The 26,157-nt window shown below is 43.4% G+C and overlaps 1 protein-coding gene across 1 annotated transcript in view; it reads left to right on the top strand.

Annotated features, from left to right (window-relative positions):
- The window catches only part of ADGRA2 (adhesion G protein-coupled receptor A2), a 140,456-nt gene that overhangs the window by 109,776 nt on the left and 4,523 nt on the right, over positions 1-26,157 (top strand). Inside the window, exons 8-18 of the mRNA XM_072148805.1 lie at positions 2,948-3,112; positions 16,207-16,399; positions 16,547-16,696; positions 16,773-16,934; positions 17,215-17,433; positions 18,847-19,036; positions 21,009-21,217; positions 21,722-21,846; positions 21,973-22,096; positions 24,082-24,227; positions 26,059-26,148. Of these exons, the coding sequence (XP_072004906.1) occupies positions 2,948-3,112; positions 16,207-16,399; positions 16,547-16,696; positions 16,773-16,934; positions 17,215-17,433; positions 18,847-19,036; positions 21,009-21,217; positions 21,722-21,846; positions 21,973-22,096; positions 24,082-24,227; positions 26,059-26,148 (1,773 nt within the window). The remainder of the gene's footprint in view (positions 1-2,947; positions 3,113-16,206; positions 16,400-16,546; positions 16,697-16,772; positions 16,935-17,214; positions 17,434-18,846; positions 19,037-21,008; positions 21,218-21,721; positions 21,847-21,972; positions 22,097-24,081; positions 24,228-26,058; positions 26,149-26,157) is intronic.

Here is a 26,157-nt window from a genome sequence, read left to right as displayed (position 1 = left end):
CTCTCTATACTGCCCCCATTGGACAAACCATCAGCAGATTTGGTTTCCAGTATCATCTTTATGCTGATGACACCCAGCTATATACTTCTGCACGTAACATCACCCCTGCCTTACTCCAGAACACTAGTGACTGTCTCTCTGCTGTCTCTAACATCATGTCTTCTCTCTTCTTGAAACTTAATCTTTCTAAGACTGAACTTCTTGTCTTTCCACCATCTACTAACCAACCCAACCCTGACCTCTCCATCTCGGTCTGTGGGATCACTATAGCACCGAGGCAGCAGGCCCGCTGTCTTGGGGTTGTGCTGGACTCTGACCTCTCCTTTTTACCATATATTCAATCTCTTGCTCGCTCTTGCCGTATGCATCTCAGAAACATCTCCAACAAAATGCTAATTGTTGCACTTATTCACTCTCGACTAGACTACTGTAACTCCCTACTAATCGGTCTTCCACTCTCTAAACTCTCTCCTCTTCAATCTATTCTTAATGCAGCAGCCAGGCTCGTCTTTCAGGCCAAACGCTACACGGATGCCTCCAGTTTGTGCCAATCACTGCACTGGCTGCCCGTCTCCTTCCGTATTCACTTTAAAATAATAACCCTTATCCACAAAGCTCTGAATAATGCTGCACCTCCCTATCTCTCTTCTCTCATCTCAGTCTATCGCCCTTCCCGTGCTCTTCGATCTGCCAGTGACATTAGATTAATCTCTACCGTAATTCGAACCTCCCATGCACGTATCCAGGACTTCTCCCGAGTTGCACCAATTCTCTGGAATGCCCTTCCCCAGACTCTGAGACTAATACCCACCCTCCAAAGCTTCAAACGTGCTCTTAAAACCCATCTCTTTAGGCAAGCCTATCACACTCGCTAACTGCATGAAATGTCAACTCTCCCTTTACTAATCCATCCTATGTACTATCCTATCTGTTATCGGGCAAACAGCAGATATATACCAAGCTCCAGGCTTCTCTGCAGTCTTTTTCACCTAGGACCCTGTAAATAAGATGGCGGCTGATGGCTGGTTCAAGCAGCAATATCGTTGTTCCCTTATAAAGAATGGCTGGACCATTATACAACCTCTTGTGTCACCCCCTCATCCTCATAGTCTGTAAGCTCTTGTGAGCAGGGCCCTCACTCCTATTGTTCCATATGACTGTTTGTTCTTTGTAATGTAATATAGTTGTATATGTCCCCTATGATTTGTAAAGCGCTACGGAATTTGATGGCGCTATATAAATAAAGATTATTATTATTATTATTATTATTATTATTATTATTATTATTATTATATCCCTTGTCATGTGATGTCACACAGGTGCTCGGCTCATTATATCCCTTGTCATGTGATGTCACGCAGGTGCTCGGCTCATTATATCCCTGGTCATGTGATGTCACACAGGTGCTCGGCTCGTTATATCCCTGGTCATGTGATGTCACACAGGTGCTCGGCTCCTTATATCCCTGGTCATGTGATGTCACACAGGTGCTCGGCTCATTATATCCCTGGTCATGTGATGTCACACAGGTGCTCGGCTCGTTATATCCCTGGTCATGTGATGTCACACAGGTGCCCGGCTCATTATATCCCTGGTCATGTGATGTCACACAGGTGCCTGACTCATTATATCCCTGGTCATGTGATGTCACACAGGTGCACGGTTCATTATATCTCTGGTCATGTGATGTCACACAGGTGCCCGGCTCATTATATCCCTGTGTGACATCACATGACCAGGGAGCGTTTTTTTGGGGCACAGGAAGTAAACAGTGAAATGTTGATTAACAGCAGACAGAGAAACCATGAGGAATTAATAGAGAAAGTATATCAGAGAATTGTTTATCTTTTCATTATAAACCCTTTTTTATAAAAAAACATCACTATGGATTTTCTAAAACATATATAAAATTTAGTGAATACTAGTATGTTTGTTTTTTTTACATTTTGTGTTAAGTCATATTCAGTATTAAACTTTACCCCCTATTTGTCCTGAAGATTGCCAGGATTATTTATAACTTCCACTCAATTTTGCTGGATTTACTTATACATCTCCTGGTGTTCACTTCCAATGGTGATGCCAAAAATAGATCATTTTCCTCAAATTCTTTACCTTTCTGTTTTTTACTTTTCAGACATTATCACAAAATATAACATGTAAAACAATTACCTGCACTTCCTCTATGTCCATTGCAGCAAATACATCCTCATGGGCCTCAATAATCTGCCTGTAATCTAATATGTAGTCGATAGTTCAAAAAGACAGGTTGGAGTCTAAATGTACATTTGGTCTTTGGAGATAGATTTTTTTGGGCATATTGATTAAAGGAAATCTACCATCAAAATCCATCATGATAAACCAGGACACTTACTCATAGATCCAGGCACCGTGACTGTGGTTATCTTCTTATGTTTGGAGGCCACATGTAATACATATAAGAAGATTCCCACAGTCACAGTGTCTGGATCTATGAGTAATAGATCATGATGGATTTTGATGGTAGATTTCCTTTAATATATTCTACAGCTGCTACAGTATGAGTAATCTATAATATGACTGCTACATGGTATGAACATTGTCATTTTAACTAACTTTGCATAGTAAATCATTCTTCTTCTACTTCACCACCTTCTGCCTCATCAATGGAAAACTATAGATGAAGATACATTATCAGAGAGAAGCCCAAACATGTACAAAGTTTGCTGCTGCCTTTAATAAGTGTTCTATCTCACCCCATTGCTGTATTAATATGTGTGCAGCGTATGCTTGGCATTAGTATTATTCTCACTGGATCTGACAATTCAAGACAGAGCACATCATGTAGGTTATTCTCCCCTGAACGGGTTGGTAAGCTGCAAACTAGACCCAACACAAAGTCGCGACTTTGTGATATGTAATTCTCATTGATGTTTTTTCCCACTACTTAGATCCTTAAATTATTTTGCAGCGGTCTGATCCTCTCCAACATCTTGCTTTCTGCCAATGGTGAGTGGGAGTGCAGCGTCTCCACTGAATATGGAAACATCAGCAAGAAAGTGGAGCTTGTAGTTTTGGAGACCTCTGCCTCGTACTGCCCAGCCGACAGAGTGACCAACAACAGAGGAGACTTCAGGTACGGTTCTTCCTTTATTCTAGTCATCAGCTTTAGATAACATTTACTCCAATGTACGATAGGCTTTTCATTTTAAAAAGGGGAGGGTCCAGCTTTTTTTACATTCATATGATGGTTTAAAGGGATTGTCTGGAGGTTGAAAAACATGGCTGCTTTCCTGTAAAAAACTGCTTTGGTATTGCAACTAAGCTCCATTTATTTTTATACACAGAACCAAAATACTGGGGGTCATTTACCAAGGGCCTGATTCGCGTTTTCCCGACGTGTTACCCGAATATTTCCGATTTGCGCCGATTTTCCCTGAATTGCCCCGGGATTTTGGCGCATGCGATCGGTTTGTGGCGCATCGGCGCTGGCATGCACGCGACGGAAATCGGGGGGCGTGGGCGAGCGAAAACCCGACGGATTCGGAAAAACTGCCGCATTTAAAACAATAAAAGTGTCGCTTGGGACGCGCTTACCTTCACTTGGTCCGGCTCGGTGAATTTCAGGGCATTCGGATGCTTTTCAGCGCAGCAGCGCCACCTGGTGGACGGCGGAGGAACTACCTTGATGAATCCCGGCCCGACCCGAATCCACCGCAGAGAACGCGCTGCTGGATCGCGAATGGACCAGGTAAGTAAATCTGCCCCACTGTCTCAATCTATGGTCAGTCCTGGAGCTACTTTTGTAAAGAAAAAAGTAGAAATATCTTTTTCAACCCCTGGACAACCCCTTTAACAATTGACAAAATAATAAAATGGTGTCCCCAAACCAGGTATTGATAAATAATAATAATAATTTTTTATTTATATAGCGCACACAGATTACACATGTATAACTTTATATTTTACAAACAATATCAATCATTTGCTGACAGTGGACAACCCCTTTAAAGCAAACAGCATACAGAGGATCAGCAATGATGTTGGTTTTTCAGCCTTTGTATCTTATAAGGTAACTCAGTGTGGGTGTATTGAAGTTTCCACGACCCATCCTATGAATAGTATTTTTAAATGTTATGTCTCTGTCACTATCACCGCTAATATATATTATTTTACATTTCTCTACCATTAAGCTTCCAGCAATTATCACAACCCTGTTTTTCCACAAATGTAGGCGGTGAACGAGAATAGATCTAGTACTGGCTTTGGCCAAGATGTCCAAATAGCTTCTGGCTTTTCATTCCCTATTAATTTAGCAGTTCACCAGCAGTGATCTGGTCCTCCAGATTGATATTCAACATCATAAATTATTTGGAAGAACATCCCGCTACAAGATTAAACATATTCCCCCAAAATAATATACTATCTTGCATGATGGAAACTTAAGGCTCTTCTTAATAAATATGGCGGCTGTCTGGGATATGAATTGGAAGACACCCCGCTAGATGGCATTTTGTTGTGGGATTACAATGGCTCAATCACTTTATGGACAGATTTTGTCCAGGAATATGTAGGAATCCATGAAAACTGCCATTTAGAAATCAGATGACTTCAGCCTGACCTTCCAGCGGTAGTAATATCCTATTTTATAGCCACTCTGCTACACTATATTAATTTGCATAGCGCTAATATCAGATGATTGTTATCCCCTTGACAGAAAATAGGTGCTAATCTGCTGACAGTGCCGGAGAAGGGTCATTGCCACATTTACAAGCCATTTTATGACATAGTGAATCATAGGGTTAGTCTGGGGGAAATAACTAAACGGAGCATCTGAAAACGTGCAAGAAATGTTATAGTCCTCATGCCATATGCTAAGAATATTAACTCTCAGGATAAAGGGAATGTAAAAACTCAATTTTATTATTATAAGAAGTGATTGGAGTAAGTGGTTCCCTCTTGTAGGACCCCCCCCCCCTCCCCCACCGTCCCATGAAAAAAAGAAACTATGAATTTAACATTGAACGATGATTGAAGAAATCCTTTAATGGACACCTGGATGTTAATAGAAGATCCAGATTGTGGAGCAACTGGCTTTGGCACTGAAGGTGTTAACCTGGGCAGGTCTGATCCCATCTGTGAGCCATTAACAAGAGTTGTAGTGAAGGCTCCTTTCACATGAGTCGTCCTGGCAGTACACACAGGGCGTAAAATTCAAGGTGTTGGAATTTCGCTTGGCCATAGAATAAAGGGCGATATGCCGTGCGGAGCGAGCGCTCTCTGTTGCTTTATGGAATATAAATTATCGGTGCAGCCAATGTGGCTTCAATTAGCCGGTCCCCTTCTCCTCCCACCGCTCTCCTTTCTTGTGCCTTCTGAAACAGAGAAGGATGTAGGAGTAGGTACCAAGGGAAATGAGAGATTTGCAGAGTTAATATCCAGGCAGAAGCTGTTACCAGATGTTACGTTGAATCCTGCTTTATCTTCCTTTGGTGAGGTTGGACATGCGACAGGGTTCAGGACCAGGTGCTGACATTCTTAGGGGCCCACTATGGATTTCGGATGGCAGCATCTTTCATCTTTGGCTATAGTGTCCTGCTGTATTATGTATAAGGCTGTGTCTTTATAGTCTCTATATTGGGGTAATCTAGTAAGGGTAAAGATACAGAAAGTGAAGGAGAACTTGAGCAAGTACCGTATATACTTGTGTATAAGCTGAGTTTTTCAGCTCAAAAAATGTGCTGAAAAACGTCCCCTCGGCTTAAACACGAGTCAATACTTAAGTCAATGGGCCTAAAAAATAATAAACTTATATACTCACCCTCGGGGGGCCCCGATGCGCATCGCTGCTCCCCCGATGTCATTGCGGCTGCTCTTCTGGCTTTCCGGCTCCTCTTCTGTCTTCAGTAAGATTGTGCTGGGCGCGCCATACTATGCGCCTGCCGCCCGGGAGAGAGCAATGGCGGCATCCAGCACGATGTGACTGAAGAGGAGCCGGGAAGCCAGAAGAGGAGCCGCGCGAACATCAGGGGAGCAGCGCTGCGCATCGAGGCCACCGGAGGGTGAGTATATCAGTTTATTATTTCTGGGCAGACTGTATACTACTAGGGGCAGGCTGTATACTACTGGGGACTGGCTGTATACTACTGATGGCTGGCTGTATACTACTGGGGGCAGGCTGTATACTACTGGGGACTGGCTGTATACTACTGGGGGCTGGCTGTATACCACTGGGGGCAATGCTGTATACTACTGGGGGCAATGCTGTATACTACTGGGGACTGGCTGTTTACTACTGGGGGCAAGCTGTATACTACTGGGGGCAAGCTGTATACTACAGGGGACTGGCTGTATACTACTGGGGACTGGCTGTATACTACTGGGGGAAAGCTGTATACTACTGGGGGCAAGCTGTATACTACTGGGGGCAAGGTGGGTTGGCTGTATACTACTGGGGGCAAGCTGTATACTACTGGGGGAAAGCTGGGCTGGCTGTATACTGCAGGGGGCAGGCTGTATACTACTGGGGGCAGGCTGTATATTATAGGAGGCTGGCTGGCTATATACTGGGAGGGGTCTGTGACCAATGCATTTCCCACCCTCGGCTTATACTCGAGTCAATAGGTTTTCCCAGTTTTTGGTGGTAAAATTAGGGGTCTCGGCTTATACTCGGGTCGGCTTATACTCGAGTATACATACGGTAGATATCAATCACAGGGAGGTAGGTGCTCACCCTATGAGGTTAGACAACTCTAATGAGGGCTTCTGTTGAGGGAGGGCTGCTGTGTTACTTGTAGACCCGTAGACAGTGTTCACACATTGTGCTTGAAGAAGAGTTGGGAAGAGCTTCTCCCTATCTTTTAGACCCTAATGCTTGCAATTACATATCAAAGTTGGGCATGGTAGTGGTTCACCTTATAAAGTTGTGCAAGGGTAGACACAACTCTAGTGAAGGCTTTTGTTGAGGTAGGGCAGCTGTGTTGCCTGTAGACCCTAAAACTACGTTCACACTCTGTGTTTAAATTATAGTTGGGAAGAGCTTCTACCTTTTAGACCTCAACACTTGAAATCGGGAACAAAACGATAAATAATGTAAATGAGCGTTTACCGATCACAAGCGTTTTGGTCTAAACTCATCTGCGTTTTGGGGTGTCTTCTCCTCACTGTGATTTGCATTTCTAAAAGCAGCGTGTGAACATGGCCTTGTAGGGTATCAGGATAAGATAGTGGAGAGTATCAATAAAATCTTACAATAAAATCTTACAATCCCAAAATATATTGTAGTATTGGATTAAGGTCTGGGCCCAGCAGAGGATCCTCTGATTCTCTGGTGGTTCCTTACTGAAATTGATTAATGGCATATTCATGGGAGCACACCTATTTCGATGGTTCATGGCCAGTATGAAGGAAGAGGTGGCTGCACATTCATGGAAGTTGTAAAAGAGAAAGCAAATCTCCATCCATCCACCATGGGATAAGCATCCTCCAACCCCCTCTTTGATAGGCATGATTCCATTGACATGCCACTAACATGGCAATACTCCTTTAAATCATCAGATATCAGACCATGTAGTCCACTTGGCAACACAGTTTTATAATTATCGTCTGCAAAGTTTGAGATAAAACTTCTATTCTGTTTACTAGAAAAATAACATGGAGCCAATTATTTGCGCCAACTTTTGTTAAAAACCACATGGCAGCTCTACATGGGTCCATATCCTCTCTGAACTCTTGTCATAACCAGTAACTGGAGCATAATATGAAGTCTATTCAAAATGCTACAATCTTTATATTTAAAACATTAAAGATCTGCAAAATTGACGTTGTCCTGTATGTTAATAGTTCCAGGCATATGATGATGAGGCGGCCCCTATAGCGGAGGCTTGTCTGCATAACATCTTCTAGCCCCCTGCTGGCTGTAACCACTCCGGCATCGCTGCACAGTTCTGGCACCGTTACATATTTACTTTGATTTATTCCAGACATTCCAGTGCTCCGCATATTATTTACTTGGGCTCTGCAGGAAAAACGATCAGTTTGAAATCAGTAACATCCCACAAAGCTCCGCCGCCAGGCCTCTTGAGCAGAGTTTTCCATCTCAAACCTTCAAGATCTCGCCAGAGCTGAAAGATTCTTACAGAGTCACAGACAATCAAAGTGTTTTTCCATTATATATATAAATACAGTCATGTCAGGACCAAGAAAGAGCTTTTATGTTAAACACACCGCCCATCAGACAGAGCTTTACCGTCTCAGATCTGCTGGTAGTAACCGGACAGTGGTCCATATTACCTTTATTCTATACACTAATCAGTTTTTCAAAGCTATAAATAATGATATCATGTAGCATATCTTGTATTTGTGAACAGAGGGGAGGGGCTTGGGAATGGTTTTGCACCACGAAATAAGAGTGCGGCAGTGTGAGGACACACTCCAGCGCACATGGAGAAGTTACAATCCTGTGAAAGTCTCCAATATGTATCCAATAGTCTGATATTTTTCATTTCAGTTGTTGTGATTGTAACAACAGATTTGAAAACAATAGTGTAAGACCACCCTAGTAAAAAAAATGGTATGGTTCAATGTCCATATATAGAGAATAAGAGTAGTAGTATTATGCAGTGCCTTTACCTACAGGAAAGGAGCATTAGGGTTGAACTCTGCCCATATATGCAGGATATGAGTAGCAGTACTTTGCAGTGCCCATATATACAGGATATGAGTAGCAGTACTTTTAAGTGCCCATATATGCAGGATCAGAGTAGTAGTACAGTGCTGTGCCCATATATGTAGGATAAGAGTAGTAGTACTTTGCTATTCCCATATGTGCAGGATAAGAGTAGTAGTACTTTGCTATTCCCATATGTGCAGGATAAGAGTAGTAGTACTTTGCTGTTCCCATATGTGCAGGATAAGAGTAGTAGTACTTTTCTGTTCCCATATGTGCAGGATAAGAGTAGTAGTACTTTGCTGTTCCCATATGTGCAGGATAAGAGTAGTAGTACTTTGCTGTTCCCATATGTGCAGGATAAGAGTAGTAGTACTTTGCTGTTCCCATATGTGCAGGATAAGAGTAGTAGTACTTTGCTGTTCCCATATGTGCTGGATAAGAGTAGTAGTACTTTGCTATTCCCATATGTGCAGGATAAGAGTAGTAGTACTTTGCTGTTCCCATATGTGCAGGATAAGAGTAGTAGTACTTTGCTGTTCCCATATGTGCAGGATAAGAGTAGTAGTACTTTGCTGTTCCCATATGTGCAGGATACGAGTAGTAGTACTTTGCTATTCCCATATGTGCAGGATAAGAGTAGTAGTACTTTGCTATTCCCATATGTGCAGGATAAGAGTAGTAGTACTTTGCTGTTCCCATATGTGCAGGATAAGAGTAGTAGTACTTTGCTGTTCCCATATGTGCAGGATAAGAGTAGTAGTACTTTGCTATTCCCATATGTGCAGGATAAGAGTAGTAGTACTTTGCTATTCCCATATGTGCAGGATAAGAGTAGTAGTACTTTGCTGTTCCCATATGTGCAGGATAAGAGTAGTAGTACTTTGCTGTTCCCATATGTGCAGGATAAGAGTAGTAGTACTTTGCTGTTCCCAAATGTGCAGGATAAGAGTAGTAGTACTTTGCTGTTCCCATATGTGCAGGATAAGAGTAGTAGTACTTTGCTGTTCCCATATGTGCAGGATAAGAGTAGTAGTACTTTGCTATTCCCATATGTGCAGGATAAGAGTAGTAGTACTTTGCTGTTCCCATATGTGCAGGATAAGAGTAGTAGTACTTTGCTGTTCCCATATGTGCAGGATAAGAGTAGTAGTACTTTGCTGTTCCCATATGTGCAGGATAAGAGTAGTAGTACTTTTCTGTTCCCATATGTGCAGGATAAGAGTAGTAGTACTTTTCTGTGCCTATATGTGCAGGACAAAAGTAGTAGTATTGTGCTGTGCATGGATATACAGAATAAGAGTAGTAGTACTGTGCTATGACCATATATACAGGATAAGAGTAGCAGTACTTTGCAGTGCCCATATATACAGGATAAGAGTAGCAGTACTGTGCTGTGCCCATATATACATAATGGGGGAGATTTATCAGAAGTGTCTGACTTCTTTCAGCTTTCATGTTATAAGCTGCTGTAAAGCCTATAAAAAGACATTTTATGTGGGTAGATAATAGTTTTGCTATCAGCTTGTTGATGTCATGTTGGAGATGGCCAGTAACATGATGATGCTTGTTCACCATATCTTATGGATGACCCAGGTGGAGGACAAAGAGTAGTAGTAGCGTGTTGTACCCACATATGCAGGATCTGAGTAGTAGTATTGTATAGTGCCCATATATACAGTGTATAAATAGAAGTACTATGCCATTCCCATATATTCATTATCAACAATAACATTATTAACAATAATGATAATAATAATCTTTATTTCTATAGCGCCATCATATTCCGTAGCGTTTTACATATCATAGGGGACATATATATGAATATATACTACATTACAGAGTACAAACTGTCATATGGAACAATAGGTGTGAGGGCCCTGATCACAAGAGCTTACAGTCTATGAGGATGAGGGGGTGACACAAGAGCTTACAGTCTATGAGGATGAGGGGGTGACACAAGAGCTTACAGTCTATGAGGATGAGGAGGTGACACAAGAGCTTACAGTTTATGAGGATGAGGGGGTGACACAAGAGCTTACAGTCTATGAGGATGAGGTGGTGACACAAGAGCTTACAGTCTATGAGGATGAGGAGGTGACACAAGAGCTTACAGTTTATGAGGATGAGGGGGTGACACAAGAGCTTACAGTCTATAAGGATAAGAGGGTGACACAAGAGCTTACAGTCTATGAGGATGAGGTAGTGACACAAGAGCTTACAGTCTATGTGGTTGAGGGGGTGACACAAGAGCTTACAGTCTATGAGGATGAGGGGGTGACACGAGCTTACAGTCTATGAGGATGAGGGGGTGACACAAGAGCTTACAGTCTATGAGGATGAGGGGGTGTCACAAGAGCTTACAGTCTATGAGGATGAGGGGATGACACAAGAGCTTACAGTCTATGAGGATGAGGTAGTGACACAAGAGCTTACAGTCTATGAGGATGAGGTAGTGACACAAGAGCTTACAGTCTATGTGGTTGAGGGGGTGACACAAGAGCTTACAGTCTATGAGGATGAGGGGGTGACACGAGCTTACAGTCTATGAGGATGAGGGGGTGACACAAGAGCTTACAGTCTATGAGGATGAGGGGGTGACACATGAGCTTACAGTCTATGAGGATGAGGGGGTGACACAAGAGCTTACAGTCTATGAGGATGAGGGGGTGACACAAGAGCTTACAGTCTATGTGGTTGAGGGGGTGACACAAGAGCTTACAGTCTATGAGGATGAGGGCGTGACACAAGCTTACAGTCTATGAGGATGAGGGGGTGACACAAGAGCGTACAGTCTATGAGGATGAGGGGGTGACACAAGAGCGTACAGTCTATGAGGATGAGGGGGTGACACAAGAGCTTAAAGTCTATGAGGATGAGGGGGTAACACAAGAGCTTACAGTCTATGAGGATGAGGGGTGACCAGTGTCGGACTGGGTTTCCTTAGGCCCACCAGAGAAAATCAATTTGGAAGCCCACTCTTCATTATCCCCCAGGAAATACAGTCATGGCCATAAGTTTTGAGAATGACACCAATATTATATTTTCACATGATCTGTTGCCCTCTGGTTTGTCAGATGTTTTTATAACATACAGAAATACAAGTGCAATCATATTATGAGTAACAAAAGCTTTTATTGACAGTTAGAATGAGTTACTGCAGAGAGTCAGTATTTGCAGTGTTGTCCCTTCTTCTTCAGGACCTCTGCAATTCTCCCTGGCAGCTCTCAATCACCTTCTGGACCAAATCCTGACTGATAGCCGTCCATTCCTGCACAATCACTGCTGCATTTTGTCACAATTTGTTGGTTTTTGTTTGTCCACCCGTCTCTAGATGATTGACCACAAGTTCTCAATGGGATTAAGATCTGGAGAGTTTCCAGACCATGGACCCAAAATCTCTATGTTTTGTTCCCTGAGCCATTTAGTTATCACCTTTGCTTTATAGCAAGGTGCTCCATCATGCTGGAAAAGGCATTGTTGATCACCAAACTGCTCCTGGACAGTTGGGAGAAGTTGCTCTTAGAGGACATTCTGGTGCCATTCTTTATTCATGGATGTGTTTTTAGGCAAGACTGTGAGAGAGCCGATTCCCTTGGCTGAGAAGCCTCCCCACACATGAATGGTTGCAGGATGCTTTACAGTTGGCATGAGACAAGACTGGTGGTATCACTCACCTTGTCTTCTCCCAACAAGCTGTTTTCCACATGTTCCAAACAATCGGAAAGGGGATTCATCAGAGAAAATTACTTTACCCCAGTCCTCAGCAGTCCACTCCCTGTACATTTTGCAGAATATCAGTCTGTCCCTGATGTTTTTTCTGGAGAGAAGTGGCTTCTTTGCTGTCCTCCTTGACACCAGGCCTTGCTCCAAGAGTCTCCGCCTCACAGTGCTTGTAGATGCACACCCTGGCGCTTGCTGGTCCTTCTTGGGCGCCTGTGAGCCTTTTTGGCGACAATGGAACCTCTCTCCTGAATTCCTTGATGATGTGATAGATTGTTAACTGAGGGGCAATCTTTCTAGCTGCGATACTCTTCCCTGTTAGGCCAGTTTTGTGCAGCGCAATGATGACTGCATGTGTTACTTTAGAGATAACCATGGTTAACAGAAGAGAAACAATGATGCCAAGCACCAGCCTCCTCCTTAAAGTGTCCAGTGGTGTGATTCTTACTTAATCATGACAGATTGATCTCCAGCCCTGTCCTCATCAACACCCACACCTGTGTTACTGGAGCAATCACTGAAACCATGTTAGCTGCTCCTTTTAAGGCAGGCCTGCAATGAAGTTAAAATTTGTTTTGGGGTAAAAAGTGCATTTATTAGGCAAATATTGACTTTGCAATTAATTTCTGTTAAGTTGATCACTCTTTATAACATTCTGGAGTATATGCAAATTGTCATTATAAAACCTGATGCAGTAGACTTTGTAAAAATTAACATTTGGATCATTCTCAAAACTTGTGGCCATGACTGTATACTCTAGCGGCCTCCAAATTGTGGTGTTTTCTGATGGACCTCTGGGGTTCAGTATTGGGTTGAGCCAGGGCCCACCGGAGGATGCTCTGGTACTCTGGTGGACCAGTCCGACACTGGGGGTGACACAAGAGCTTACAGTCTATAAGGAAGAAGGAGGTGACACAAGAGCTTACAGTCTATGAGGATGAGGGGGTGACACAAGAGCTTACAGTCTATGAGGATGAGGGGGTGACACGAGCTTACAGTCTATGAGGATGAGGGGGTGACACAAGAGCTTACAGTCTATGAGGATGAGGGGTGACACAAGAGCTTACAGTCTATGAGGATGAGGGGGTGACACATGAGCTTACAGTCTATGAGGATGAGGGGGTGACACAAGAGCTTACAGTCTATGAGGATGAGGGGGTGACACAAGAGCTTACAGTCTATGAGGACGAGGAGGTGACACAAGAGCTTACAGTCTATGTGGTTGAGGGGGTGACACAAGAGCTTACAGTCTATGAGGATGAGGGGGTGACACAAGCTTACAGTCTATGAGGATGAGGGGTGACACAAGAGCTCACAGTCTATAAGGAAGAAGGAGGTGACACAAGAGCTTACAGTCTATGAGGATGAGGGGGTGACACATGAGCTTTCAGTCTATGAGGATGAGGGGGTGACACAAGAGCTTACAGTCTATGAGGATGAGGGGGTGACACAAGAGCTTACAGTCTATGAGGATGAGGAGGTGACACAAGAGCTTACAGTTTATGAGGATGAGGGGGTGACACAAGAGCTTACAGTCTATGAGGATAAGGTGGTGACACAAGAGCTTACAGTCTATGAGGATGAGGAGGTGACACAAGAGCTTACAGTTTATGAGGATGAGGGGGTGACACAAGAGCTTACAGTCTATAAGGATAAGAGGGTGACACAAGAGCTTACAGTCTATGAGGATGAGGTAGTGACACAAGAGCTTACAGTCTATGTGGTTGAGGGGGTGACACAAGAGCTTACAATCTATGAGGATGAGGGGGTGACACGAGCTTACAGTCTATGAGGATGAGGGGGTGACACAAGAGCTTACAGTCTATGAGGATGAGGGGTGACACAAGAGCTTACAGTCTATGAGGATGAGGTAGTGACACAAGAGCTTACAGTCTATGTGGTTGAGGGGGTGACACAAGAGCTTACAGTCTATGAGGATGAGGGGGTGACACGAGCTTACAGTCTATGAGGATGAGGGGGTGACACAAGAGCTTACAGTCTATGAGGATGAGGGGTGACACAAGAGCTTACAGTCTATGAGGATGAGGGGGTGACACATGAGCTTACAGTCTATGAGGATGAGGGGGTGACACAAGAGCTTACAGTCTATGAGGATGAGGGGGTGACACAAGAGCTTACAGTCTATGAGGACGAGGAGGTGACACAAGAGCTTACAGTCTATGTGGTTGAGGGGGTGACACAAGAGCTTACAGTCTATGAGGATGAGGGGGTGACACAAGCTTACAGTCTATGAGGATGAGGGGGTGACACAAGAGCTTACAGTCTATGAGGATGAGGGGTGACACAAGAGCTTACAGTCTATAAGGAAGAAGGAGGTGACACAAGAGCTTACAGTCTATGAGGATGAGGGGGTGACACAAGAGCTTACAGTCTATGAGGATGAGGGGGTGACACGAGCTTACAGTCTATGAGGATGAGGGGGTGACACAAGAGCTTGCAGTCTATGAGGATGAGGGGTGACACAAGAGCTTACAGTCTATGAGGATGAGGGGGTGACACATGAGCTTACAGTCTATGAGGATGAGGGGGTGACACAAGAGCTTACAGTCTATGAGGATGAGGGGGTGACACAAGAGCTTACAGTCTATGAGGACGAGGAGGTGACACAAGAGCTTACAGTCTATGTGGTTGAGGGGGTGACACAAGAGCTTACAGTCTATGAGGATGAGGGGGTGACACAAGCTTACAGTCTATGAGGATGAGGGGGTGACACAAGAGCTTACAGTCTATGAGGATGAGGGGTGACACAAGAGCTTACAGTCTATAAGGAAGAAGGAGGTGACACAAGAGCTTACAGTCTATGAGGATGAGGGGGTGACACATGAGCTTACAGTCTATGAGGATGAGGGGGTGACACAAGAGCTTACAGTCTATGAGGATGAGGGGGTGACACAAGAGCTTACAGTCTATGAGGACGAGGAGGTGACACAAGAGCTTACAGTCTATGAGGACAAGGAGGTGACACAAGAGCTTACAGTCTATAAGGATGAAGGGTTGACAAGAGATTACAGTCTATTAGGATGAGGGGTGACACAAGAGCTTACAGTCTATGAGGATGAGGGGTGACACAAGAGCTTACAGTCTATGAGGATGAGGGGGTGACACAAGAGCTTATAGTCTATGAGGATGAGGGGGTGACACAAGAGCTTACAGTCTATGAGGATGAGGGGGTCACACAAGAGCTTACAGTCTATGAGGATGAGGGGTGACACAAGAGCTTACAGTCTATGAGGATGAGGGGGTGACACAAGAGCTTACAGTCTATGAGATGAGAGGGTGACACAAGAGCTTACAGTCTATGAGGATGAGGGGGTGACAGAAGAGCTTACAGTCTATGAGGATGAGGGGGTGACACAAGAGCTTACAGTCTATGAGGATGAGGGGGTGACACAAGAGCTTACAGTCTATGAGGATGAGGGGGTGACACAAGAGCTTACAGTCTATGAGGATGAGGGGGAGACACAAGAGCTTACAGTCTATGAGGATGAGGGGGTGACAGAAGAGCTTACAGTCTATATGGATGAGGGGGACACACAAGAGCTTACAGTCTATGAGGAAGAGGGGTGACACAAGAGCTTACAGTCTATGAGGATGAGGGGGAGACACAAGAGCTTACAGTCTATGAGGATGAGGGGTGACACAAGAGCTTACAGTCTATGAGGATGAGGGGGAGACACAAGAACAGTCTACAGTAGTAATAGATTGCCGTGCCCACATATTCAGGATAAAAGTATTAGTTCTGTGCTGTGCCCATGTGTTCCCATAACAGAAGTCAGACGCTTTGTCATTGATGACAACACATTTTGATGTGTCTGCAGGTGGCCCCGCACATTAGCTGGTATAACAGCCTATCAGCCCTGTCTGCAGTACCCCTTCATGTCTGTCTCAGCTAATGGACTGGAGAAGAAGGCTTCCCGGCGCTGCGATCGATCTGGACATTGGGAGGAAGGAAACTATTCCAACTGCCTGTACAAGAATGATATCACCAGGGTGCTGTACACCTTTGTGTCCGTGAGTAAAGCCAGCACTGTATGCTCTGTCTCGCCCTTTAACCTTCATCTTCACATTTATATATTTTCCCAGTACTTCAATAAGTCAAACTGTATTCAGCCAATTGTATTCCTGCATTGTGTATAAAACCAGACCTTTTCTCTTTAGATGCCGATCAATGAATCCAATGTGCTGACGCTGGCCCACCAGCTGCGGATGTATACGGCAGAAGCTGCCAACTTCTCTGACATGATGGATGTCATCTACGTGGCTCAGATGATGGAAAAATTCATCAGTTTAGTTGGTCAAGTTAAAGAGGTAAATTATATCAAGATTGTGGAAACTTTCTTGGTGGCTAGAGAATGAAAAATAATAATGCTAGTTTTCCTTTCAGCTTGCCGATGTCATGTTGGAAATGGCCAGTAACATGATGATGGTTGATGACCATATCTTATGGATGGCCCAGGTGGAGGACAAAGCTTGTAGCAGTATCGTCCAGACTGTGGAGAAGATTGCAGCGTTGACCCTGAGCAGTGATTCTCAAGACTTGTCTGTGGTATGAGACTTTTCAGAAATTTTTTTATGATTCTCTATTGACAAATAGGTTTGTTTTTTTCTTTCTATATACCCTTAATGTTTCATAAGTACAGACCTGTCTCTGGGCAATTATCTCTGAAATAGGGGTTGTAGACCCAGTTTTGATCTACAGGTCAATTGTCTGTAGAAGTAGGCCGAGATTATGGATGCTGTTGTTGGAACATCTGTAGAAGTGAAGTCATACAAATAGTCTAGAATCACTAGAACATGTCCATTAACTTCATTCTCTATTCTTACAGAGCACGAAGAACATTGCTTTGGAGGCCTTCCTCATCATACCCAATAGTTTTGTTGGTTTAGGTTGTACAGCCTTCCAAAGAAAAGAAGGAGGACGAGGGAACCATAAGGTGGACAGAGAGAGGAAGGAACAAGAGACCAACACACATAGTGATCCTAGACTTAAGTTCCGTTGTACCACCGGCCAAACCAACGTCTCCTTGTCAAATTTCCATGTTAAGGTGCCTAAAAATGTCTTATATTGCTCTCTGTCAGAATTTTAGCAGGGTTTAAATCTCTCACCTAGTCAAAAAGTACCCTGTTCTGTACTTCCACACTTCCATGTTCCATGGGCATTCAAGGATAAATTTAAAAAATGGTTCAATCAGCAATAATGACAAAGAATGGATTTGACAGTATTAATGCAAGTGTTAAAATCCTCAAAAATAAGTTAGATCCTTCCAGTATATTTACCAGCAACATTTCAACCCACATAGGTGTCTTTCTCAAGTATGACAAAAAAATTATATGCAGGTGTAAACTTTAAGTCGGAGGAACAACACTAAACTACTGCATGGATGCTGTTCTATTTGTATGCTTGTGTATCCATGACACTCTAGCTATCAAAGTGTGCATAAAGAGAAACAAAACCTTGGAAGCTATTTTTTTAAATTTCAGAAATGAAGAGAGCAGAAGATAAGAGTAAACTTTGTTATATACTTTACTACATAAAGCAGCTTTTCTGTGCCTTCTTTCTGCTTCTTTCTCCTGTAGTAAGCAGATTTTCAGACAGATAAGGAAGATAATGATTAACTCCTCCCATGGAATGGTTTTAGTGGGTCGGACTAATAAACTTAGTTCTACCCAATACTAAATTTCCCCTCCGTTATGCACCTATTTATAGTGCCTCTTTTATAATGCTCCCTCTCTTTATGCCCTTTCCATTATGTCCCCATATATTGTGCCCTCTTTCTTATGCCCCCTCCATAGTGCCCGCATATATAGTGCTGCCTTTCTTTAAGCCCTTTTTATATTGTCCCCTCTTTTTATGCCTCCATATGTAGTGCTCCCTTTTCTTATGCCTCCCTTCTTATGCCCATTCCATTATGCACCCATATATAGTTCCTCCTTTTACAATGCCCCCTCCACAGGGCCACAGAGTCTCAGTGGGCCCCTTTGCAGTGAACTTACATGGTGGCATTAAAGGCATTAAAAACTCTGAATCTAAAACAGTCTCCTGTTCCCTAAAATATTCCCTAGTTTATCATACCAATCAGCCCCCTCATGATTATTTTATATAAAGCTCCCCCTATGGATTCATTAGATACGGCCCTCTCACCCCCCCCCCCTTTGTTAGCGTGAAGCCCTGTCACTTGCCCAGGTATGCCAGTTGTTGGTGCCGGCCAACATTGACGCCAATGATAGTGCCCTCTCCTTTGTGTCCCAATTTGTGTTGAGCAGTCACGCAGGCCGCATAATACCGGATGTGGGCCACAGTAATCAGTGGGCCACACAATGCCCGGCCCTGCTTTAAGACTTACTTAAAAAGTCTAATTTTGACCACACTACAACTATATTTAGTACCTGCTAGATAAATGTTAATGTAGGGCCAGTTTCTATCACTGTTTGTAACCATTGTTGTTCTATCCCTCCAGAACAGCCTTGCTTTGGCGTCTGTCCATCTACCTCAAAGCCTCTTTGCTTTGTCCACCTCTCAAACCTGCAAACTGCAAGTCCTGGCCTTCAGGAATGGAAAGCTCTTTAGGAGTGTAGGGAACTCCTCGAGATTGGCAGAAGATGGGAAGAGACGAAGTATCTCAACACCTGTCATATATGTTGGAACACGTAAGGAAACATCATTCAATTTTCATTGAAATCAGTCAATTTATTGTTGTATTCACATAGAAAGTATCCAGTAAAATCTATGACCTTAATTATTTAGGGAAGATGAATTCTTCTTAATATTAGACTGTCATTTAGATTTCATGTTCAATGACGTATACAGTGTCGGACTGGTCCACCAGAGTACCAGAGCATCCTCCGGTGGGCCCTGGCTCAACCCAATACTGAACCCCAGAGGTCCATCAGAAAACACCACAATTTGGAGGCCGCTAGAGTATACAGTCATGGCCACAAGTTTTGAGAATGATCCAAATGTTAATTTTTACAAAGTCTACTGCATCAGGTTTTATAATGACAATTTGCATATACTCCAGAATGTTATAAAGAGTGATCAACTTAACAGAAATTAATTGCAAAGTCAATATTTGCCTAATAAATGCACTTTTTACCCCAAAACAAATTTTAACTTCATTGCAGGCCTGCCTTAAAAGGAGCAGCTAACATGGTTTCAGTGATTGCTCCATTAACACAGGTGTGGGTGTTGATGAGGACAGGGCTGGAGATCAATCTGTCATGATTAAGTAAGAATCACACCACTGGACACTTTAAGGAGGAGGCTGGTGCTTGGCATCATTGTTTCTCTTCTGTTAACCATGGTTATCTCTAAAGTAACACATGCAGTCATCATTGCGCTGCACAAAACTGGCCTAACAGGGAAGAGTATCGCAGCTAGAAAGATTGCCCCTCAGTTAACAATCTATCACATCATCAAGGAATTCAGGAGAGAGGTTCCATTGTCGCCAAAAAGGCTCACAGGCGCCCAAGAAGGACCAGCAAGCGCCAGGGTGTGCATCTACAAGCACTGTGAGGCGGAGACTCTTGGAGCAAGGCCTGGTGTCAAGGAGGACAGCAAAGAAGCCACTTCTCTCCAGAAAAAACATCAGGGACAGACTGATATTCTGCAAAATGTACAGGGAGTGGACTGCTGAGGACTGGGGTAAAGTAATTTTCTCTGATGAATCCCCTTTCCGATTGTTTGGAACATGTGGAAAACAGCTTGTTGGGAGAAGACAAGGTGAGCAATACCACCAGTCTTGTCTCATGCCAACTGTAAAGCATCCTGCAACCATTCATGTGTGGGGAGGCTTCTCAGCCAAGGGAATCGGCTCTCTCACAGTCTTGCCTAAAAACACATCCATGAATAAAGAATGGCACCAGAATGTCCTCTAAGAGCAACTTCTCCCAACTGTCCAGGAGCAGTTTGGTGATCAACAATGCCTTTTCCAGCATGATGGAGCACCTTGCTATAAAGCAAAGGTGATAACTAAATGGCTCAGGGAACAAAACATAGAGATTTTGGGTCCATGGTCTGGAAACTCTCCAGATCTTAATCCCATTGAGAACTTGTGGTCAATCATCTAGAGACGGGTGGACAAACAAAAACCAACAAATTGTGACAAAATGCAGCAGTGATTGTGCAGGAATGGACGGCTATCAGTCAGGATTTGGTCCAGAAGGTGATTGAGAGCTGCCAGGGAGAATTGCAGAGGTCCTGAAGAAGAAGGGTCAACACTGCAAATACTGACTCTCTGCAGTAACTCATTCTAACTGTCAATAAAAGCTTTTGTTACTCATAATATGATTGCACTTGTATTTCTGTATGTTATAAAAACATCTGACAAACCAGAGGGCAACAGATCATGTGAAAATATAATATTGGTGTCATTCTCAAAACTTATGGCCATGACTGTATTTCCTGGGGGATAATGAAGAGTGGGCTTCCAAATTGATTTTCTCTGGTGGGCCTAAGGAAACCCAGTCCGACACTGGACGTATATAGTACTATTAGCTGGTAGACATACTCCAGGCAATACACAAAGTCAATGCACACTTCTTAGATCCGTTCTCAGCCTTACATCCTGATTTTGAAGACATACAGTAGATTTACCGATTTTGGTACTATATTGTTTTTCAGGTGGTTGCGGCATTAGTAACTTTACCGATCCGGTCAAAGTTACTCTTCGACACTTGGTGAAGGGATCTGATCCGCTTCCAGCACAGTGGAATTTCAAAGTTTTGGAAGGATATGGAGGCTGGAGCTCAGAGGGATGCCATCTTCTATCAGAGGAACCAAATATCACCAGCATGCAATGCCTACAACTTGGAAATTTTGCCATCCTAACGGTAAGGTCATGTGATCTGTTTGCTAGGGTATTGGCCAATATATGGTACCTTTTACTAAATATTAGACATTAAAGCTAAATATTATAACAAGCTATAGCTCCATGTTTAATCAGAACTATTATTTACTCTATTTTCAAATTCTGTCAGTTGTTCCTTAGCAACAGACTACAGATAACAACTAAGTTGTCAGGCCTGTGCAGGAAAGCACTGTAAATTTGGAGCTAGCCTTAAGATAAGTTTTCATTTTGTTTTATGGTAGTTGAATATATGAAAACTGAATTTTGATTGGGGGCAATGCCAAAGACACCTATAAGGGTTTTTGTTTCCAGAAACAGCGCCATTCTTGTTCAAGGCCTGTGTCTGGTATTGCAGGTCATTCATACTGCTGAATGGGACTGAACTACAATACCTGTTAGAGATCAATGATAGGTGTGGTGCTATTATTCTAAAACTATACAATTTCTTTTATTGGCTTACTTTAAACATGTATGTAATTCCTGGCAGGAACTGAACACCTTTCCACCGCCACCTACGCCTGGCACCGATATCCTTCACCCAGTCATCTACTGTACAGCCATCCTTCTTCTGTGCCTATTTACTACCATTATTACGTACATTGTAAATCACAGGTAAGTCAGGTCTTTGGAAACAATTCACTTATTAGCAGAAAACCTTGAAAAATGAAAGTATTGTCAGAACTCTATTATAGGAATGAAGTGGTCAGGTTGAGTTTCACCTCTTTTGTGTCTGCCCAGCTCCATCCAGATCTCCCGGAAGGGTTGGCACATGCTGCTTAATCTCTGTTTCCACATTGCGATGACATCAGCCGTGTTTGCCGGAGGAATCACTCTCACTGGATACCTCATCGTGTGCCAAGCTGTAAGTGCTCTGCCGATCGTAGTCTTTTAGGGAACTGAAAATCTGCGTTTATTACCAGGCACATGTAAACAACTATTAAAGCGCAGATTATGGCCTCCCTTTCATGTTCTCATAATGCAAATTGTATATAATGTGCATTTTGGCAGGTTAAAGTAAAAATTAACCCCACTGTGTTATGAGGTGTATAATATTTTTAGACACCACTATTTAGACAGAGAGTAACTGCTGGGCCTCAATGCCAGATCTGTAACAGCCTTCCCCAGTGATATTGCATTTGCTAATAGTACTTTCTATAGGGAAGAGATACCTTATAGGCCCTTAGGGTTCATAGACAATGCCTTCCTAAGCAGGGAGTGCCTCCTAGTGGTGCACAGAAGAAAATGTTTTCCAATGATGTTTCCATACTGCAAAAACACCCATATCTAGAACATCTTCTGCAGCCTGTGCCCGTCACTGCACTTGTTGCCCGTCTCCTTCCAAATACAGTTTAAAATGATCACCCTCATCCACAAAGCTCTGCATAATGCTGCACCTCCCTAGCTCTGCTCTCGCTTCTCAGTTTATAGCCCAACCCGTGCTGTTAGATATGTGATATTAGATTAATAACGACCTTAATTTGAACCTCGAAGGACTTCTCCCGAGCTGCACCAATTCTCTGCAAAGCCCTACCCGGGTCTATCAGACTTATACCCAACCCCCAAAGCTTCAAACATGCTCTTAAAACCCATTTATTTAGGCAAACCTATCACACTCACTAACTGCATGAAATGTCCACTCTCCGTTTACTAACTGATCCTCCTCCTGTCTTTTTTCCGGGAAACACCATGATACCAAGCTCCAGGCTTTTCTGCAGTCCAAATGACCCTGGACTTTGTATATAAGATGGCGGCTCATGACTGGTTCAAGCAGTAGCATCTTTATTTATTACATTATTTTTATTACATTCCCTTATGAAGAATGTCTGGGCCATTATACAAGCTCTTATAGCCTCATAGACTGTAAGCTCTTGTGTCCTCCCTCATCCTCATAGAATGTAAGCTCTTGTGTCATCCCCTCGTAGACTGTAAGCTCTTGTGTCACCCCTTCATCCTCATACACTGTAAGCTCTTGTGTCACCCCCTCATCCTCATACACTGTAAGCTCTTGGGTGATCCCCTCATCCATAGACTGTAAGCTCTTGTGTCACCCCCTCATCCCCATAGACTGTAAGCTCTTGTGTCACCCCCTCATCCTCATAGACTGTAAGCTCTTGTGTCACCCCCTCATCCCCATAGACTGTAAGCTCTTGTGTCACCCCTCATCCTCATAGACTATAAGCTCTTGGGTGACCCCCTCATCCTCATAGACTGTAAGCTCTTGGGTGATCCCCTCATCCTCATAGAATGTAAGCTCTTGTGTCACCCCCTCATCCTCATAGACTGTAAGCTCTTGTGTCACCCCTCATCCTCATAGACTGTAAGCTCTTGTGTCACCCCCTCATCCTCATAGACTGTAAGCTCTTGGGTGATCCCCTCATCCTCATAGACTGTAAGCTCTTGTGTCACCCCCTCATCCTCATAGACTGTAAGCTCTTGGGTGATCCCCTCATCCTCATAGACTGTAAGCTCTTGTGTCACCCCCTCATCCTCATAGACTGTAAGCTCTTGGGTGATCCCCTCATCCTCATAGACTGTAAGCTCTTGGGTGATCCCCTCATCCTCATAGACTGTAAGCTCTTGTGTCACCCTCTCACCCTCATAGACTGTAAGCTCTTGTGAGCAAAGCCCTCACTCCTATTGTTCCATATGACTGATTGTGCTCTGTTTTATTATATTTGTATTTGTCCCCTATGATTTGTAAAGCGCAATGGAATATGATGGTGCTATAAAAATAAAGATCATCATTATCCCCAAATACTAATAGAAGACCCCCTATTGTCTAAGTCTACTTCTAGAAGTCATATAAGTTACTTAACCTGTAGCTAAGGTCCCTATGTTCTTTCCCAGGTCAGCATCATTCTGCATTATTCTTCCTTGTCTACTCTTCTTTGGATGGGTCTGAAAGCCAGAGTTATCTACAAGGAGCTGACCCATAAACCTCAGCCGCAGCAGGAGGGAGAAGTGACGCAGCCTCCTCATAGGCCCATGCTCAGGTAATCTCAGGGAGAAGACTCTACTCGTTTGAAGTCCTTAATAGTTTTAGTTAGATCCTTTGTTTTTCATTCTCTACACAAATTGTATAAAATCTATATTCTTTACATTTTTAGCTTAAGATATAAAGATAAAATATAAAATATTATTAATCCAAATCCATTAAAAAAAACCCTGACAAAAATACTCCTTTGATTGGAATTCCCTAAAGCTACCCAATGTCCAGGGCATAGTCTCCCAATTGGCACTCAGATACTCACCTTTCCCCGGTTCCCTGCAGCAGTCTTCTGCACTTCTACCCTGCGCAGCGTCTGTACACATCTCTGAAGATGCGATGTGATGACATTATTACATTTGCTGGGGTGTATACAATCAGTGCACAGAGGAAGAGAAGAATCACTGCTTTTGGGGAACTGGGAAAAGTCCGTATGTTTGTTTTTTCCACAGCTGAAAGAAGCAGGGTGGGTGGTTATTTGGATGGATAATACATCATGCCCTCTGTGGCCTGCCCTTATATGGATGGGGCTACAGAAAAGATTGTCTGTCACTGTTGGGGAAGACATTGGGGCACATTTACTTACCCGGTCCTGTCCCAATCCCTGAGGTGCATTGTCCGACGAGGATGAAGTGCGGCGCAAATCGGAAATAGTCAGGAAACACGACGGAAATGCGGTGTGTGGACCCACAGTAAATGTGCCCCATTGTGACTATTGCCTACTGTAGGGATACCCACTGTGACTATTGACTAAAAGGGGTTGGAGGGGGCTAAGATTTTTGGTGATTGCCCTTTAAGGCAACCACGTAGCTGATGTGCGCCCTGATGTAAACTAGTTACCTAAACAGCTAGTCCTGGTCTACTACCAGTATATAGGTGATAGGTCTTGTTTACAATGTTCCTATTCACAATGGAAACCCCCCCTACTGTGAAAGTGTCATCTCTTGATGTCTGAGATTTTTTTGTTCCACAAAACGCTAATGAGAATTATTTAAGGTTCTTCTGTACATTGAAAAACAAAACAAGATTTTGGAAAAAACAAAAGATCAGGCTAGTTGTTCAGAAATGACGGCGCAATGAGAGAAGGGAAGGAATGGGAGTCCAGTATTCCTTATAGTCACAAATTGTCTAAGAAGCTTTTCCCTCTGCATCAACGTCTTTCAGGTATTCAATGTAGATGTGGGACAGTACCTTAAGTCTGGTAAGCGATGTAATAACAAGGTAAGATCATCAGGTTCTCCATGTGTCACTGGCTCTGCGATGTTCACGTGGATCCCATGTTTCCACTTGCGGTATGCAGCGGGTGGCTGTGTGACTTACTATTTCCTCCAGATGGAAACTCGATCGCAGCCCTTTTGGTTCCGCTTTACTCCGTAGTGGTCCGTATAGGAAAGAAAGGGATACGGAAAAATAGTGCAGCAGAGCTTCTATTTAGTGAAGAAAATGTTTTAATATTATACTCACAAATATAGATAAAAAACAGGCCTTAAAAATAAATTGTGGTGCACGTTCGGCGTCAATACCTAAAGGGCTGCGATCGAGTTTCCATCTGGAGGAAATAGTAAGTCACACAGCCACCCGCTGCATACCGCAAGTGGAAACATGGGATCCACGTGAACATCGCAGAGCCAGTGACACATGGAGAACCTGATGATCTTCTGTACATTGGCAGTATAGACTATGAGGATGCCCTGGCATTTATCAAGGCACACATGATATAGATTTGTTTGGAATAGAATAGTCCGCATCAACATATAGTGCCACGAAGGTGGCCAAAAAACTGGTTCATTCCCACCCCTGTTCTTCAATTTTCTTTACATTTTGGTCTTCTTTTTCAGGTTCTACTTGATTGCTGGAGGGATTCCTCTGATCATATGTGGGATCACGGCTGCGGTGAACATCAACAACAACAGGGACAACAGTCCTTAGTAAGTGTT

This window comes from Engystomops pustulosus, chromosome 4 (assembly GCF_040894005.1).
Source record: "Engystomops pustulosus chromosome 4, aEngPut4.maternal, whole genome shotgun sequence".
Taxonomy (NCBI): Eukaryota; Metazoa; Chordata; class Amphibia; order Anura; family Leptodactylidae; genus Engystomops; species Engystomops pustulosus.
This window is presented reverse-complemented; position numbering and strand designations above follow the sequence as displayed.